The sequence below is a fragment of the Rhinopithecus bieti genome, unplaced genomic scaffold (genome assembly GCF_001698545.2).
Source record: "Rhinopithecus bieti isolate Rb0 unplaced genomic scaffold, ASM169854v2 scaffold_7049, whole genome shotgun sequence".
In the NCBI taxonomy this organism is placed as follows: domain Eukaryota; kingdom Metazoa; phylum Chordata; class Mammalia; order Primates; family Cercopithecidae; genus Rhinopithecus; species Rhinopithecus bieti.
Genome location: NW_016805922.1, coordinates 1,857,552 through 1,877,645, shown reverse-complemented (window position 1 = coordinate 1,877,645; position 20,094 = coordinate 1,857,552). Strand labels below are relative to the sequence as shown.

Here is a 20,094-nt window from a genome sequence, read left to right as displayed (position 1 = left end):
TTCTCCAACATAATCATAATACCATTATCATATCTAACCTAATTAACAGTAATTCTCTAATATCATTTAATACCCAGCTTGTGCTCTCATCTTCAAGATCTCTTTATTGCTCCTAATGGAAGGAACTCCTAAGCTTCCTCAATCTAGTCTCTCCAGACTCATTGCCTTCAGTCCAGCTAAGTGATCACTTCTGTAAGACCCTTGCTAAATTCTAGTGATGGGAATTCCAGGCTCCTGTTAGATCCCTCAAATTACATCACAAGTTGTCTGGGCCTAAGTGCAAAGAGGAATGGACAGTGTGGCCAGGTCCACTAGACATCACCACAACAAGCAGAATATGTTTAAGGCAAGGCTATAACCCCATCAATCTGAAATAAGGAATTTAGGTAGGACACGATGGCACACGTGGCTCACACCAGTAATCCCAGCACTTTGGGAGGCTGACATGGGAGGATGACTTGAGACCAAGATTTCAACAAGAGCCTAGGCAACAAACCCCAACTCTACAACAAATTTAAAAATGAGTCAGGCATGGTGGCATGCATCTGTAGTCCCAGTTAGTTGGGAAGCTGCGGTGGAAGGATGACTTGAACCCAGGAGTTTGAGGTTGTAGTGAGCTGTAACTGGGCCACTGCACTCCAGCCTGGGCAACAGAGTGAGAGCGCCCCACCCCAAAAACATTTTTTTTAAATAAAAAATAAGGAACTTGATATATATCCCTAAAATAATTTAAGTAGTCTGAAACTCCTTGAATCTAATCTACTTATTGGAGAGCCAATATCAATCCACCATCTCCTACCTGGAACTTAAGCTAGCTTCAAAGCAATAGACTGGCACCATGCTTGAGAAATGAAGAGGACAGAAAGCACGTCCATAGAAAACAGTGAAGATGGAAAATACGGAACTGTTGTGAGCCTAATATGTCTGGGTACAGGCTGTATTGCTCTGATCAGCCATAGGTGCCCAGAGTTGCAGAACCATGGCTGCCTGTATTAACCACTCTGTCAAATGCTCTGTCCATGAGAAAGCAACAACGGAGCAAGGACATTTTGGTGAGTGAGGCCCACGCCACAGATGCCCTCAATTTCTTCCCTCAACTAACCATGCTTGAAACATCCACAGCCATAACTGATTTCTAGTGTACTCTTTCATTTGTCCAGTAGAAGCCACTCTCCTAATTCAGGCATGGAATTCTTAGGGACCTGTCCCATCCATACTTTATCAGAATACAGTCTCTTTTCTATTTCCCTCAGTCAATAATTTTAGATACTCTTCATCATTCCCTGCAATAAATAACTATTTTTTCCCCTGATTAGGTAACTAGAAGAATTGCTCAGTGGCTAGGAGGATCAGAGACTGTCCCTACTAATGGAAGCAGATAAGGACAGCATTGTCAGTTTCCTCACCACTTTGCATCTATCTCAAAAAGGAGATGAAAATACCAGCTGAAAGCATACAGTCAAAGGCACCAGTTTTAAGGAATATAAGACAGAATGTTGAGTTGGGACCTGTTTGTCATTATTTCTTACTAATCCCAAACCAAGGACCTCTCACCTTTTACACATTCCATTATTTTTGTCTTTTTGTTTCTTTAGAGAGAGGGTCTCACTCTGTCGCCAGGCTAGAGCGCAGTGGCACAATCAAAGCTCACTCAAAGCTCACTCTCCGCAGGCTTGAATTCTTGAGCTCACTGGATCCTCCTGCCTCATCCTCCCCAAGTAGCTGGGACCACAGGCACTTGACACCATGCCCAGCTGTTGTTTTATTATTTTTTTTTTTTTTTTTACAGAGATGGGGTCTTACTTTAATGTCCAGGCTATTCTCAAACTCCTAGCTTCAGGCAATAACCCACAGTTCTAAGTCCTGTGGATATAATTTTCATCAAGACGAGACAGGAGCAGTTTACATTCCAGAGGGCAGACAAGAAAACACATTGAAATATAAACAAATTAGAACATTTCAGAGAGTGATAGTGATGTGATGAAAAATAAGTTGTAGTTAACTAGGGGGGAGCAACTGGGGTTGGCAAGTGCTGTTTTACAGAGGGTATGAAAGAGGGCCTCTCCAAGGAGGAGAAATTTAATCCTGAAGAAAGAGAAAGAGCCATCTTTGGGGATATCTTGGGGAAGAACATTCCAGAACAGATAGTTAGAGGGTATCACTGCCTCCACAGCCTCTTTTCCTCTCTTGTGGATACTTTTGGCCTGGGTTTTATGTAGTAGTAACTTTGTCTGTATGAACCTTGGGGCCAGACTCAGAATTCTCCCCCACTTCTTCCTTCCATTTCTATATTTTCTCCGTCCTTTAAATAAATCAACTCCTGAGACATCACACAGGCGCACACACACACAGAAGTAAAGGCCTTGGCTTGGAAGAGCCAGGAAAGGTCATAGGTGTTGATTATCCTTCTGACCCAGGGCACAGTGTTTACATTTTCACTTCTACTTATCACTGCATCTCAATGATATTCCTCTGTAGGAGGGAAGCCAACCCTCTGTAGAAAGGTGTGCCCACCAGGGTTTCTTCTGAGGATAAGCCAAGCCAACAAGTTCCAGTGTAGAGATGCATGACTTAGTCCAGATTAGTCCATTACCTGGCTGGTGCTGTCCACTTCCTACTTTCAACAGACATTACCAATCCATTCCAGCACTTTCTCCTGGGACATGACATCATGATTTACATAGTTTAAAAGCTAAAGTTATAAAACAGCTAAATAGAGATACTTTATTGAAAAAACAAAATTCCACTCTGACGTTAGGGGGAGAAGTCTCTCATAGGTGTATTCAACATATGAATGCCTCAAAAAATATTTTAGGAGGCCATTTATTACATAAGGTAGGTACACGTTGTATGGGGGAAAAAAGTGAAGACCAGACAAAATTCTTAGAGCTATTTTCCCAAAAGCCTGGAAGAAAGGGTCATTTTGTAATTAATACGGAGTCAGAATTTATAACAGTCATTTTAAATTATTGGTCAATCTAACAAAAACAATGACAGAAGACAAAATGGGGGGATTAGATTGTGTAGGAGAGTCACCCCTTAGAGGCCTCTTCAGAGATTACTTTGCAGGAGCCCATAAGACAAAATTTGCAGAACAAGAAATTCCCTTCATTCTAAAGAAACCCTAGAAAAAAAAGAAGAGGCTATTCAGGCCTCAGAGATGGTCACTGTCATCTACCTATATCTTGTCATTAAAAAAAAAAACTAATTTACATTCAGTAAAAATATATCATTATAGAAAATGTAGTTAAAAAAGTAAAATGTACAAAGTAAAATGTAAAAACAGTATAATTCAACTACCCTAATAGAGCTTTATAAGACATTTTCCCTACGTTTTATTTTGAGAAGTTTAAAACTTACAAATACATTGAAATGAGGAACATGTAATCACCATTCACTAACATTTTGCCATATTCATTTTCTCCTCTCTCTCTATAGATATATATATGTGCGTATATATATATATATATATATATACACAGAAACACACACACACACACACACAGGTTTTCCCCATATAGCTGTTTATAAGCAAGTTGCAGACATCATGACTCTAACACTCCTGAATACTTCAGCCTGTACCTCCTAGGAACAACGTTGTCCTACAAAACCTCAATACCGTTTCTCATCTAATAAATTCAATATTGATGTATTATTTTTGCTATAAAGTCAATATATTATTTTCCCAATATGGCTGTTTCCTTTAAAAAAAAAATCTGTGTTGTAATCAAGGATCAGGCATTTTTAATCTTTTTGTTTCTTCAGTCTCCTGTAATCTAAAACAGTCCCACAACGTTTTGTTTTGTCTTTTACAGTGTTGAAATATTTGAAAAGGTCACCCATTTTCTTATGGCTTTTAAAATTTTGTTTTATTTTCTTTCATATTTTTGATGCAGATTTAATTACAGAATACTTGCAATTTTCAAACCTGTCCTTTTGTATTAAATATTATTAACAATATAGCATAAGCATTGTCCATGTTGCTCCATAGTCTTAATCATCATTATCACCTTTGGCAGTTTTAAAATGCTCCATCAAAAGAATGTATTAGAATTTAATCACCCTCTAATGTTAGGCATTTGGGTTATTTAAAATTGCAAATTATATTGTACATCATCATGAACATCTTAATGCAGATAACAGGGTCCTTTTTAAATATTCTTAATACTTTTTTTCAAATGCATGTTGCTTGTACTAAATCATAGACTATTTAAATTTTTTAAAATGATTATTGTTCACGTTAAAACAAAAAACAATAAGACACCCTGAAATTCACTGTTGTTTTTAGTTTCTTTGACTCAGAGGAGTAGCTATTAAATAAATTAACAAATATATATGAAATATAAGCAGAACACAAAAGGAACTGTAACTCCAGAGTTCTAGTGTTGAGACTGACACATTGTATTCCAGTCTGAGTGTGAGCTGGTCAGTTTCATACACAAGAGAAGCCTATGTATGAGAAGTGACTTACATTCTCAAACTTCACAGTCAGTGCCAACCCAGTTTAACCACGCAGGCTTCTGGTCTGTTAAATCTTTGAGGACAAAGACATCTTACTCCCTCTGTATCCCCAGCAACCTGTACTTAAAACTTAGTAGATATTTGTTTTATATTGGTTGAGCTTTGTCTGACTTCTATCTGTCCTAGGTCCCAACCTTTCCATCTCCCATGGCCAGGATCCCAAAATACACAATCCTTGTGACATTCCAGCCATCTTTAATCCTAGACAGAGCTGCTACTCTGAGGTTCTGTCTTTTGCCTGTCAGGTTAAGCCTAGTTGGATTTCAAGAAAGGAAAAATAGTTAAGGTTCCCTTCATCTCTTCTCTTTTCCTAGCCAGGAAGCTTTCTGGTTTCCTCTCCTTTGAGCCCTCTTGGTCCTCTGAGATCTGCAGTCAAAACAAGAAGCCACTGAACTTAACAGGACTTGACTGTGACGGCACACACATGCCCCTCTCACATTGAAAACAAAGAAAAGAAAAAGTAGCTCCAGCCTCAAGGATGCTTTCATAAAAGGACATGGTTCCCAGACCAAACCGGGTCTGGCTGTGTGTTCTTGTGACCCAATAACAAGATGCAGACAAACTGGGAAAGAAGAGAGTTTATGTCTGTAACCAGGTTCAGAGAGAAGGTCAGAGATAATTCACCAGACCAACTCACAATTGTAAAGTTTTTCCAGTGCTTATATATGTTTCAAACTATATGCCTACGTGCAGTATCATAGTCACCGTTGTCTATGCCTGATTAATTTTGTTGTAACTAAAAGGTCAGAGGCCAGAATTATCCCCTAAATCTACTTAACCTATGAGGGCCCTGGTAATGGAGTGATTACTTCTATCTTATGTTACCTACAACTTGGGTCTGGAAAGTTACTTCAAGCACCCCAGAAATTTATTCAACCCAAGATGGGTCCTGGTACAAGGAGCATAGGACTATCTTTATTATCTTGACTTACCCCAGGTGTCAGGAGAAGCCTGAGCAAGGCTCTTACCAAACATGTTTCATTTCTGGCTTTGGTGCCTGGGCATCGATTTCCCTAGGTTTAATTATTAACTTAGTGTGAAGGCAGGTGCTGTGGAAGTTTGCCTGTATAACTGGAGTGCTATGGAGGCCTGTGTGTGTGACTGTTAGGAAGAACTGGCCTGCCACACCACACGGTGTTGGTGAAAGCAGCGGCATCTCTATATGCTTGTTATTTAGAACCCCACTGTAGTACTGACTTGGAATTTCACTTAACATATAGTCCTAATTATTCCATCCATTCCTAGCTGGTCTTCTTTCTTGTAATTGGCACCTCCTACCTATGGAGATAAGTAAGAAAGAGTCATCCTCTCTGTGCCTAGGAGAGCAACCTCAGCATAATGCCCTCAGGCTGTTTTTTTCAGTTTTGGGGATTCTATGACATTATAATACAGCTGATTCTCAGTATTAGTAAGTTTTATATTTGCAAATTCACCTACATGCTGAAATTGATTGGTAACCTCAACATCAATACTTACGGCATTTTCACAGTCATTCACAGGAATGTGCAGTACACCAACTATTTGAAACACCCAATGCACACATTTGCAGTTGAGGTCAAAAAGGATGATGCCCTACCTTCTGGTTTCAGCTCTCATATTTGAACAAGTGTCCTTTTCTCAGTCTATTTTACACCTGTGATTTTGGTTGGTGGTTTTGCAGTTTAAAATAACTCCCGTACAAATACTAAAGTGCTGTGTCATATTCCTAAGTGCAAGAAGGCTATGATGTGTCATGCCTTCAGAAGAAAGTACCTGTGTTAGAGAAATTTTTATAGGCATTCGTCAGCTCTGATTTCAATATTAATGAGTCAACAATATGTAATAATAAAGTGTTTTTAACCGAACATATACATAAAATAAGGTTATGTTGTGACTGGAGGGGTATAGGTAACTAACGCCGTATTTTGCTCTAGAAGCAGTGGTTCAGTATTCAATAATTCAATGTTTGTGGTGACTTTATAGAATATCAGTGCCATGAATAAAGAGAATTGGCTGCATCTACTTTTTTTTTTGTTTTGTTTTTGAGACGGAGTCTCGCTCTGTTGCCAGGCTGGAGTGCAATGGAGAAATCTCAGCTCACTGCAACCTCCGCCTCCTAGATTCAAGGGATTCTCCTGCCTCAGCCTCCTGAGTAGCTGGGACTACAGGTGCATGCCACCACACCTGACTGATTTTTTGTTTTTTTGGCATTTTTTTTTTTAGATGAAGTCTTGCTCTGTCGCCCAGGCTGGAGTGCAGTGGCACGATCTCAGCTCACTGCAACCTCCACCTCCTGGGTTCAAGCAATTCTCCTGCCTCAGCCCCCTGAATAGCTGGGATTACAGGTGCCCACCACACCTGGCTAATTTTGGTATTTTTAGTAGAGATAGGGTTTCACCATATTGGACAGGCTGGTTTCGATCTGTTGACCTTGTGATCCGACCACCTTGGCCTCCCAAAGTGCTGGGATTACAGGCATGAGCCACTGCACCTGGCCTGTTTTGTTGTTGTTGTTGTTGTTATTGTTTGTTTAAGATCTGTCTTTCCAAGTTGAATTTAAGCTCCATGAAAGCAGGGACTGAACCTGCACAGTAACATGGCTACATCCCTATTACCTAAAACAGTATCTGACAAATAGTAGGTGCTCAACAGATACATGTCGAATTGTACTGAACCAGAAACTTTTCAAGGATACAGACCATTTTTCCTTACCTTTGTGCCACTAGTTTATAGCCAGGCTATACTAGTACACTGTGAGCTCTTAGTAAAAGTTCAATAAATGTATGAAGGAATGAATGAAGAGACTATGAATGCCCTATCCAAAAATAGCGAGACCTGGATTTCAGCAGGAGCTTTTCATCCAGGAACACTAAGTACTACTCTGCTGCTATTTTGTCACTATTGCCTTGTTTGTAACATTAGCCTTAAGACTGACTTTGGTTCACAGCTTCGATCTTGGATGTATGATTGCACTGCATTCATAATATGCTCCAGATTGCTCGCATCTATAATGCATTGAAATTGTAAAATGCACAAAAGCTTTCCAATGCCCAAAGTGCATAAGAAAAAGTAGAAATCTGATGTGATAATTTAATGCATATCTATTTTTTTCCAAAGTAAAACATATACAGCAGCAAATTACCTAGATTTTAACTTAGCCAAGCTTAAAGATGTTTTAAGACAGAGACTTTGTCTATTTGTTTCAAATATGCCATTTAAGAACGATGTAAACCTCTGTTTGATGCTTTACATTTTAAAGTACAAATTAGTTTTTTTGTTTTGTTTTTTTTTTTTTAAGGAAACACTAGAACGTTCATGTACTCTTTTCATGACAGAACTGAAAATTGATTTCTCAATTTAGCCAGGCTGTTTTGGCCATGTTTAGATGCAAACAGAGGGGGGAAAAAAAGAATACTGTGATTTAAAAGTTACAAAGGAAATCTGAGGAGTTATAATAATGGTTAGCTTTGAATACAATAACCCATAGGAGAATACTGAGAAAAGGGATGGAAAAAAAGGATGGCAAAGCTCATGAAGTTCCCACACATATTTTTTTGTTCTGTTCATCTCTAAGACCCTCCTAGAGCTGACAATGACTTCAGAGAGCAAAGTGAAACTGCAATTGCAAAAGCTACATCAGTGAGAAAATTCTAACAGTAAGGGAGCTAACTCAACCCCCATCTGGCCTTTGCCTTAATTATTGCTGGGCTATTGGGCCAAGCTAACTTTGGAAGACATTTAGGCTACAATTTAAATGATAATAGGCCTTGCCCAAAGCTCAACCACTTTTGTAAAGCTAAAGGGAGACCACCAGGCTAGGAGGAGGAGAGGGAGAGGAGGCTGAGTCCTGCTAAGGCTCAGACATGCATGATTGTCAGTCATTATTCCAGAGGTTCTAAGACATGCAACTTCCCCCAATTACATCTGCAAATAACATCACGCTTGTAGACTGGCCTTTTGAGATATCTTTTCTGTTTGTTTTGCATGTCTGACACTCATGGCTCCCCCTCGATCGCCAGCCCCCCAACTCCTGTGGCCACACCCAGAAGCAATTTAGTCCTCAGGAAAACAGCTTTGGCCCACTATTTCATCTCTGTCCCAACCAATCAGCAGCAAGCACCTGTTACCTTGCCACTCCCACCCCTTTCCTTAAACTGTCTTTGAAAAACCCCTAACCTGTGAGCTTTGCATGAGATGATATGAGTGCAAACTCCATCTCCTACGTTTTTGTTTGTTTGTTTTTTGTGGTTGTTTGTTTGTTTGTTTTGAGATGAAGTCTTGCTTTGTCGCCCAGGCTGGGGTGCAGTGGCACGATCTCGGCTCACTGCAAGCTCCGCCTTCCAGGTTCACACCATTCTCCTGCCTCAGCCTCCCGTATTAAGCTCTTTCTCTACTACAATGCCGTGGTCTTTCTTTATGCAGTGGGCAGGAAGGGCAGTTACAAAAGGCTCCTCTATGGTAACACATCCCAAAAATATTTTGGGCACCAAACTATACATTGCACACTTCCCAAGCACTAGAAAAACACTGTGTCTACCATCCTGATACTTAAAGTTCTAATGTTGGAGACACATATGAGAAATTAGTGCTTCACCCTGGTTGTATATGAGGAAGGAATTGTAGAGAGGTCATGAGAGGGTAGAGCAGGAACATCTAACTTGTCTGGAGGGCTAGGAAAGGCCACTTGGAGCAAGTGAGTAGAAACTAAAACCAACCAGAGCAGAGAACAGGAAACCAATTAAGGAAAAAGGGCAGAGAAGGACATTACAGAGAGACAAAAGCAAGTGTGAGGATCCTCTTCAAAATCGTTAATATTTCCCTGTGGCTTCTCAAGTACCACTGCTTTAGCATTAAAGGCTTTTTATGAGAACTTCCATTAGAAAGCTAAATAATCATAGAAATTTTGCCTTGTTCGTTCTTCTGTTTCTGGCACTGGTACTGAATCAGACTATTACTGGTACTCTCTGATCCAGACCCCAAGAGAGGGTTCTTGGCTTTTGCACAAGAAAGAATTCAGGGTGAGTCCACAGTACAAAGAGAAAGCAAGTTTACTAAGAAAGTAAAATGAAGAATGGCTATTCCATAGGCAGAGCAGCCTGGTTGCCCATTTTTATGGTTATTTCTTGATTATCTGCTAAACAAGGAGTGGATTATTCATTCCTCCCCTTTTTAGACCATAAAGAGTAACCTCCTGATGTTGTCATGGCATTTGTAAACTGGTGGGAGGGCAGCAGCGAGGATGACCAGGGGTCACTTTCGTCACTGTCTTTGTTTTGGTGGGATTTGGCCTTACTATATGCTATTTTATCAGCAAAGTCTTTATGATGTGTATCTTGTGCTAACCTCCTATCTCATCCTGTGACTTAGTGATGTAGGATTTTTGCTCCTTAGTTCAGCTAAGGTTCTTATCTCACAACCAGGAAGAATTAGGTACATGAACACACTGAAGGGTGAGGAGGGCAGAATTTATTAAGTGAAAGGAAAGCTCTCAGAAAAGAGAGGGGTCCTGCAAGTGGGTTTCCACCTCACAAACTGAATACCAGGGTCACCACACAGGAGCCGAAGAGGCCAGGCTCTTCCCCTGAATAAGATGTTTGTTTCTGGTGGCTCCACCCCATTCCCCCAGTGCATGTGAGTCTCCAGTCCACTGCCCCCTTTTCTGCATGAAACATCTGTTGTAAACACCTGTGGGGCGGGTCAGATTTTCCAGGGACCCTTCCCTATCTGCCTAGGCAGTTCTCTGCCTCCTGCCTCTATCATTAGAGTAACTTAACCTCCTGGGAATGCAGCCCAGAAGGTCTTGGCCTTATTTTGCCCAGTCCCTGTTCAAAGTGGAGTTGCTCTGGTTCAGATGCCTCTGACAGTACCCTGAATTTGTTATGACAATCTGCAGGTTTATTGAAGTTTTATATATTGAAGTAATTTATGTGGCCCTGTGTACCTTTCCAACCTTGACTTCCAGCACTATCTGACTCTCCTCTCCATGTACCTTTGGAAACGAAGTGTACCTTTATATTGCCCTGCCCTCTTCTTAATTGTCTCACACTGCATGGTCCAAATCAATGCCCCTTCCACTGAAAAGCCTTCCTGGGCTTAGCACAGTATATCCTCTTCCAAGACAAAATCAGTCTTTGTAAAATATCTTTAAGTACTCATCACAGATATGTAATAGTTTTTTGCATTATCATATAAGTTCTATAACAATAAAGACTGTATCTGACTCATTTCTGTGTCCCTGGCACAAATGGGGCAAACACGTCGCACATTTTCTCTAAGGTTATCTAGGCTGATGTTTCTCCATTCTCTTGAACTGGATCACTATTGTCTCCAAATATGGTAACAGGTTTGCTGCCTCGCCATCCACTGACCTTATCTCCCTTATTCAGCATTAGGGAGGGGTGCCAATTTGCTTCGGGGGGGTTCCTCTCAGTGTGAGTTTAGTGTATAAATTCATGCCTTATCTTTATCTCATTGAGTAGAAAAAAAAGGATATGCCAATCCCTTGCTGATGACACCTGGCAGCTTCCTATAAATATTTTTTAAATAATCTGAATATACGATGAATGAGAAGTGAGTAAATGTTAAAGTAAACAGCTTGCAGATTCCCATGTCTGCTTTTAATGTTAGCATGTATTAAACTTCCTGGTATTTAATATGTGCTAAATAATATTTTGTTAGATGAATGGCTGAGTAGATCAACAGAAATCCAGATTTGGGAGTTTTTGCCACTGGATTGGAAATTATGATGATTTGAAATACTGAGTTATTTTTCTGACTGATCATGTTTTTATCCTTGACAAGATTTTTGTGTCAACAAATCCAGGTACCAAACATATGAGCAATAGCCTCACATTCCCTTGGGAGATGTAGAAAGTCTCCATTGTTTTATAGTTCAGAGTTGAACTGGTATAATTGGGAATGTCTCATTTTTTTGGTAGTCATGTTCTTCATTCTTGTTCAGCTTTGTATCTTCTCAAGTTGAGTAATGTGCTACACTGAGTAGTAAATTTAAAAAAGGATTTAAGGGAGATCATTATAAAATGAATTGCTTCTTTGTAAAATACAGGAAGTTTAGTAGCTTTTTTGAAATCTCAAATGAGAATTGAGATGTTGAAGATAACATCTACTCTTTTGCTATTAAGTGATGGGCTAAGGGCAATTTACTAATAAAATGAACAGGCAGGAAACAGGCCATTGACTACAGAAGTAATTACAAAAAAGTATTTCTTTTTTGTTTTAGAAACTGCAAACCATAATATAAAGAATCCCTCCCAGTTGAAATATTTATAAGAAAATAACAACTATGAATCCTGTTTGATAGGGAAGCATTAGTTAGCAGAGTTGGTGAGGGAAGAGGCATAGACAGTGCTTTGAATGAGTTCATAGAAAAGTTAGTTTGGACAAAGTTCTATCAGGCAATAAACCAATATTCAGAAGCTGGGTGAGGTTTACAAATGACTGAAGTGATAGACAGGGTTAAGGTTTAAGAAATATCCCCATGTATTTCCAAAAGTGTGTTCTTATATAATGCAAAATGATCCACTAAAAAGGCGGGCAGGAGAGGGTGCTTTATAATCAAGCACATTTGAGGTACTGAGTGCAGACAGGATCACAGAGTTGAAAACAAGCAGCCTAGAAATGTTGTCTAGCCTCTGGTCTCTATTTCTTTTTTGACTTGCTAAATGGTTTTAATATGATCTTAAAACTTTTATTAAAAACTGAGGTATTTCTAATACTTAGAATAGAGCCCAACACATAATACGTGCTCAATAAATATTTGTTAGATGGCTGAGTGAAAAATTGAACTTTTACATAAAATTACACAGTCAAGCTTCTCCTCAAAAAATGTACTATCTTCCTGTTGTGGTAACATCCCACATAATTATGCCTTTTTGATGGGGCAGGTGATTTCTAGTTCACTATGATCTGTATCTTTCCTGAATATCTTATACCTGGCCCACTTTGCTCCTTTATGTGCCTAGCTTCTATAAAAGAATTTTTTCTTGGAGAATCACAGAGAAAATTGTTATATTAAAGGCTTTTGAAATCCTAAGCGTGTGTATGTGTACATGTGAAAGTATCCCAGGTCTAGATCTAGAATTGAAATTGCTGACTCGGTGGCATCCATAGCTTTAGGTTTTCTAGATATTTCGAAATGGCTCTCCCATGTAAATTTACCAACTTATATTTATACCCGAGTGTTGTCTGAGAGTTCTCACTTTTTCACACCCACCAATGCTTGGTATTAGTTCACTTTTTCTTTTGTAATGGTACAGGCATGAAATGCTATCTTATTAAGGTTTTAATTTGCATTTCTCTAGTTGATGAGGTTGAATATTTTTAATTTATATTTCTTCATCTACAAATTGTCTATTTATCTTGAATCTATGTTTTTAAAAATTAGATTGTCTCTTATTTATTCCTTTGTATAAGTTAAAATTTTAGATATCAATCCTTTATCAGTTAAATACATGACAAATATTTTATCCCGCCCTATGGCATTGTCATTCAACTTTGTCAAAAATATTGTTTTGCAGGTATCATCTACTCTAGCATTGCTTATTTCAAAAACATTAGAAAGTAGAGTCTATCAATAGGAAAAGAGTTACAGAAAATCTGTTATGCTAACATTAATATATAGAAAGCTATATAGTTACTATGATTATTAAATCAATGTAAGTAAATCTTAAAAACACAATGTTATATGAAACCAGATTTCAAGTGGATATGCATGGAATAATTTACACAACTTAAAACACAGAAATCAATACTATCTATAATTTATGGACAACTACTGTAGTAGCTATATGACACATCCCAAGTTCAGTATAGTAGATACTATGGGGGATGGGGAGGAACGTGGGGTGTCAAGGGCTTTGATTGCATCGTATTTCCTATGAGCAGATGGAGGGGCACCTGAATCAAGATGTCAGTATGTTAATGTGTTATATTCAGGGCTTATATAATATTTTGTTATATTTTGTTTTTATCCTTTTTGGATGTTTAAATCACTTCATACATGTTCTTATTCACATACACATCTATACACACATTCTTCAAAAAGAGCTGAGGAGAACACACAGTATATAGTTAATGAGCTATAATATTTCTTATTACTTAAAATATAAAAAAATTAAATATGGGGTGGAAAGAGTACTGTTTAATATCACTTATTCAGTGTTTCCCAACATAATATCTATGAGGCTTTCTTTTCTACTTTTTTCTTCACTTCCTTGAATCTGGGTTATGCATGTTCAATAGAATGCACTTCAAGGAATGAAATTTTCGTAAGACAAAATCTCAGAGGAAAGCAAAGAGAAAATAAGAAGTTCAATAAAGTTAATGTCATATTGAGTGTAGATTTTGACAAGACATCAAGAATGAGTTGGAATGTTTCACCTTTCTTAAGTAGCAATGGTGTATTAGTAATTCATTTCACAAACCAGTATTCTTAACACTACCTCACTGTAAACACTGGCTCTTCAAGATACCTTGTTTTGAGAACTACTTATGTAGATAAGTAGATATAACCAAAAGTTAATCGGGACAATGCCATATACTATAATTCTTCTTTAAAATCTGTAACTTTATAAGAGGAAAACATACTATTTTAAAATAAAAAGTATATTTCCTTAGCAAGTGCTTCATTGCACAACTATTTTGAGCTCAGTAATTGTCTTTCCTGACCATAAACTACATTGCTAGTCAAATAAATAGAATTACCAGACACCACAGGCACTTATTTTATTTACTCTCAGGACTAGAATGGTTTAAAAATAAACATAATACACTGGACATTGCTGTGAAAAGTACACAAATTGCCCTTCTAAGACCTGCATAAACTTCATTATAATTTTGGGGCAATGTTCGTAGCAATTCTACAAAGAAAGCATGTACTGAGGCTTATCATTTACATAGAACTTTGTAATTTAAAAATACATTTATACATTATATTCCCAGATGAGAAACTGGGGTATTGTGTACATTGGTGATATCAACAGTATACCAGGTAACAATTAGTCTCCCCAATTTTTTTTTTTTTTTTTTTTTTTTTTTTTTGAGACAAAGTTTCACTCTTGTTGTGCAGGCTGGAGCTCAATCTCAGCTCACTGCAACCTCTGCCTCACGGGTTCAAGTGATTCTCCTGCTTCAGCCTCCCGAGAAGCTGGGATTACAGGTGCCCACCACCACGCCTGGTTAATTTTATGTATATTTAGTAGAGACAAGGTTTCACCATGTTGACCAGGCTGGTCTTGAACTTCTGGCCTCAGGTGATCCACCCGTCTCGGCCTCCCAAAGTGCTGGGATTACAGGCGTGAGCCACTGCACCCGGCCTCTCCCAGTTTTACAAAGGCTACAAGGAGTTCATTATCAAGACACTGGGCAAGGTCACATTCAAGTAAGTGACAAAGCCAAATCAGAACCCAGGCCAGGTGAGTCCAACTGCAGTACTGTCTTCCTACCATAGTATGGAGACAGAAATAAATATTCAATCATCAGGCAGCCTAGTTTTGGAATGCTTGTTCCTCTGAGGCTCAGACCCTTCCTATGTAAAATGGTGATCATAAACAGTGCTCATCTCAAGGCTACACAGAACACAAGAAGATAATCTAGGGACAGCATCAATGGAATGCCATTATTTTTATATCCAATTTTTTAAACATAACCTCATAGTGATTTTAATTTAATCCTAGCCAATGGTCAGCTTGACAGTTCTAACCTACTTATTCTTTTGATAAAAACTCTTCCTGAGAAATTAGTGTTTTATAGTAACCAATTTAAGGAAATTCACTTTTGTTTTCACTAGAGTGTTATGCTACAGAAAACAGTCTTAATTATTCACACAATAAAGGTGGTCTCAGGTATTCAGATCAGCTTCTGGGTTTTCTGAGGATAATTAGTGTGTTGGCATTTGACAAGGCATGCTGTGACTATTGCTTGCAACTGTCAGCTGAGGTCTTCTAGTTATGACACTGAAAATAAGATTCAGAGTCAAGAAACATCTTTTGAAAGTTTTCCTCCTTGTACCCAAACCAATAATATTGTTGAAGACAACACTGGGATAATGGGAAACTTCTTAGAAGATTTGGGCATTATTGAGGCTATGTGTTCATCAAATGAGGACATATCATGACCCAATTCTCATCACCAGATTTTCCAGGAGGCCCTGAGTTTCATAAAATTCTATTCTTATTTATCTTTTTGTATTTTAGTTAATAAATGCAATATGGTTTAATATAGAAACGAGTTTCAAATAAAAGTGAGTCTTCAAGTCAAAGTTTGTCAGAGAGTCCCAATTTTTAATCCAGAAAAGAAGACCAACTTGTTGTATAGTGTATCCTGTGTAATATCTATAATCATGCAAGCACCTGTAACATACTACTTGTATTATTCAAAGTTTAAAGACAAACTCTCTCTTAGTATGTTAATATGACTTCTCTGTTCCTCCAAAATTGTATATGAATCCCTACTTAAGAGTTCTTGAAAAGCTCTTGACATTTCTGTCTTGAGTGAACACTTCTATTTAGAATTTAAAAACAGTAAGCAAAATAAGCCATCAGTAAATGCTACACAAAAGTTGCTTTGTGCCCAACAGAAACTGATGCAAAACTACCAAGATTTAGTGAATACAGAACATATCACATCATTGCAACTGTATGACTTGGTATTGAGGACCAGAACCTAAAGCAAAGGCACACTCTGGGATCCTAGTGTCTTTATTTCCAGCATGAGGACATGAAATCTGCTGTGCTCTTGGCTGGTCATCAGTGCCTAGCCCTGTGGCTGCAATACGGTAGATACATATTTACTGCCTGAGTGAGTGAGTGAAGGTGAGTCCTGAAATTACCCTACCAAGTAGAAAAATAATTTCTACATTTAAGGAAAACAAACGTAGAGTGTGTATGTGTCAGACACCTGACAGGTTTAAGTGGGCTTTACATCTTAATGGAAATAGTTCTGCAAATGACCATTTACAACTTACTGTTAACACTCCACAAGTCAATCTGTAGTCATTTGATTGTGTGAATCAGCACTGAAGAAGACACTCTGACCTAATCTGCATTCAACCTCAATTAATTTCAGTGACCCAAGCAACTTGGCCTTTTCCAAGCAAAGGCCAGTTATTATTAAAAGGTCTGTGAGAAGAGCACACAAAGAAATATACCACAATGTGAGTGAACCCTTTAAGGGTTGGTTGATTAGAAAGCATAACAACAAATAAACAAATAAATTTATTAATAAACATTTATTATTAAACATTTAATACATATTGTTTATTAATAAACGTTGCTAATAAATTTATTAACCAATGAATTTATTAATAGAGTATAAAGAGGGAAGTTGGAGACATATCAGAGAAGAGAACACAGATGATCTGAGAATCACTGGGAACCACAGACTTTGGTGGTCAAAGCCTTACGGTCAGAGGAATCCAAAGTTGTCTGTGTGTGTTCTTCAGAGCTGTATCACCCCACTTTGACTCTGTACCTCAAGTGAAAAGTTCTAATTCTATTTCTACCTTTGCAAACAGGGTTATTACTGCAACTCACACTTTCTAATTTTTCTTTCAGGCCCTGCTGCAAAAAAGAAGTATGTCAGTTATAATAACCTGGTTATCTAACCTATTCCATTCCATGGAACCATGGAGGAAGAAGACCCTCAGTTATTTTGTCACCCAACCTGGCACAGGACTCTTTGGTCCTACCCACTTCCCATCACCGGAGGAGCTTCCCCGGCCGGGAGACCAATGTTAGAGGATCCAAGTGACCTAAACAGCTGCTTTATGAAATATCCTTACTTTATCTTGGCTTAATAAGTCACTGACATCAGCACTGCCAACTCGGCTGCAATTTTGGACCTTCCCTACCAAAGGGAGTGTTGAAACTCAAGTCCCGCCCCGGCTCTTTAGAATGGACCGTGAGAGCCACAGGACCGTTTTGGGGCTGACCTGTCTTATTACGTATGTACTTCTAGGTTGCAAGGTTTTGAAATTTTCTGTACAGTTTGTGAGGACTTTTGCACTTTGCCATCTGATGTCGTACCTTGGTTCACTGTTTGTTTTCGAATGCCTTGTTTTCATAGATAGAGCCCTATTCTCTCAGACGGTGGAATATTTGGAAAAATTTTAAAACGATTAAAATTTTAAAGCGATCTTGGCAGACTAAAAAAGTACATCTGTACATGACTGCATAATTATTATAGTACCACTGCACATCATTTTTTTTTTTAAGACAAAAAAGATGTTTAAAGACCAAAAACTGTGCTGAGAAAGTATGCTCCACCTATCTTTGGTATATGATAGGTTACATAAAAGGAAGTTATTGGCTGAACTGAATAGAGGTCTTGATCTTTGGAATGCATGCCAGTAATGTATTTTACAGTACATGTTTATTATGTTCAATATTTGTATTTGTGTTCTTTCGTTATTTTAATTAGGGTATATGAATATTTTGCAATAATTTTAATAATTATTAAGCTGTTTGAAGGAAAGAATATGGATTTTCATGTCTTGAGGTTTTGTTCATGCCCCTTTGATCAGTGTGATAAGGACTTTAGAAAAAAGCATGTATGTTTTTTACTGTTTGTAATAAGTACTTTCGTTAATCTTGCTGCTTATGTGCCAATTTAGTGGAAAAAAACAACCCTTGCTGAAAAATTCCCTCTTTCCATTCTCTTTCAATTCTGTGATATTGTCCAAGAATGTATCAATAAAATACTTTGGTTAACTTTTTTATTTTCTGCAATAAATATTTTAGTTGTTTTCCCCTTTTAGACACAGTGTATTTCATAAAGTCCTAAGTGAGAGGGCCATATAGACAGCCCAACTTTTGAAGTAACATGCTTTAGCTCACTACAGCCATTTCTGAAAGGCATATTAAAAACCCAGAGATGCTATGTTGTCTCATAGAAAAAGTACTATCACAAAGTCCATGCAATTTTTTTTCTTCATAATTGAAGTTGAGACCTGAAAACTCCAGGTGTTTCTCAGCAAGTTATCAAAAACATCAGAAGGGAAGAGGAAAATGAAGAGGAAATATTAGCTTAAGCAAATAATAGTGTGGGGGCAATTTAGTGAAGAGATCATTATTTCTGCAGAATTTATCCAAAGGACATAAGTAAATATAGCTAATATGTTGCCTTTGTATTTGCAAACAAATATGGTGGCCATGTAGTCATTAGTGAGATTAAGACTTGGGAGCCTCAAAACTCAACTGCAGGAAGTATCCTCAGTATGAATTCATCTCACCTTGGGCCATCAGGAACTCAGAAGATTGTCTATTTGCAGAGGGGAACATTGGTTCCTAATACTCAGGGCTGGGCCCCAAACAGTAAAATGTATTTAAAGGTTCTATGGTGGATCTAACTGTGACTTATTTTCTGCTGTGACTAATAAAACTCATACCTGCATCTCATCTTTGGCATTGGCCAAACTCTTCCTACTGTCCCTTAGCTCCCATAGCCCAAGCAATGTGCTTAGAGACACTAGAAATTCTTTCTTTCCAACATCCTCCTAAAGAAAATCAAATATATTTCCCCATTTTCCCTACTCCTTAAATACCCTTCAACCAATAGACCATAGGAAAATAGAAATCAAAGCAGAAATGAGTTTTGGGTGATCCACATTTCCAAGTCATAGGCCAAACTGGTGTAAAACCTGGCTCCTCCTCCTAGGAGAGTTATCTCCTTGGAGAAGTTATGTAAACATTCTGAATCCTCCATTTCCTCAGGCAGATGACAGGTTAATCATGCTACCTGTCTCATAGTGTTATGAGGGCTAAGAGAAAATCCATTAATGGGACATAGCACCAGTGCCTGGCAAATAGTTAACTCTCCATACATGTTAGCTATTACGACCACCATGGCTATGATTGCCAGCATCAACATCATCATGGTTGCTATATTTTGTTTTAAAAATAAAATCAAGTATGCTATGCTTTCCATTCCAGACATGGAAACAGAATGTAAAAGAGTACATGGACAAGCCAGGCTGTGTTGTGGCATGTGGTAGAAATCATTTCTTTCAAAAAGAAATTACGTTCTTTCCCAAGTACTCAAATGTACAACCATGCATTCAGGGAGTAGCAAAAGCAATTCCATTTAGAATTGGAAAGTGTTACTTTCAAAGACCTTCGCTTTTCCTCTGGATTCCCGGGGCAAATTGAGATAATGCTCTTGATAGTGACAATGATGAAAACTTCTGCAGCACTATTTATAAGGAATTGTTATTCATATATATATAATATACTTTACATACTTTATGCATACTACATATATTACAATGTATACCTTACATATCAATGTATTTTGTCCTCAAAATGCAGTTCTAATCATCTTCCACAACGCTAATCGCCAACACAGTAGTTAAGGTGTGGCTGTAGCCGTAGAACAGATAGATTGGGTAACATTATCAATACCAGGCAGCACAACAAATACCCACTTCCCTCAAGTACACAGGTCTCCTCGCTCTACAACTATACCAGGTATACCCCACCTCAAAGTCTTGACATTTCATCATTCTCTTGCCTAACACACTCTCCCCCAAAATATCTGCATGATTCAATATCTTCATTTATTTCCAGTTTCCGCTTAAAC

General features: G+C 38.2%; 1 protein-coding gene across 2 annotated transcripts in view; it reads left to right on the top strand.

Annotated features, from left to right (window-relative positions):
- The window catches only part of GRM7 (glutamate metabotropic receptor 7), a 921,273-nt gene extending 903,045 nt beyond the window's left edge, over nt 1–18,228 (top strand). For both annotated transcript variants that reach the window (XM_017874165.1, XM_017874164.1), the window contains one exon: nt 17,073–18,228. In XM_017874165.1, the coding sequence (XP_017729654.1) occupies nt 17,073–17,122 (50 nt within the window). In that variant the 3' untranslated portion in view covers nt 17,123–18,228. The remainder of the gene's footprint in view (nt 1–17,072) is intronic.
- The last annotated feature ends 1,866 nt before the right edge of the window (nt 18,229–20,094 follow it).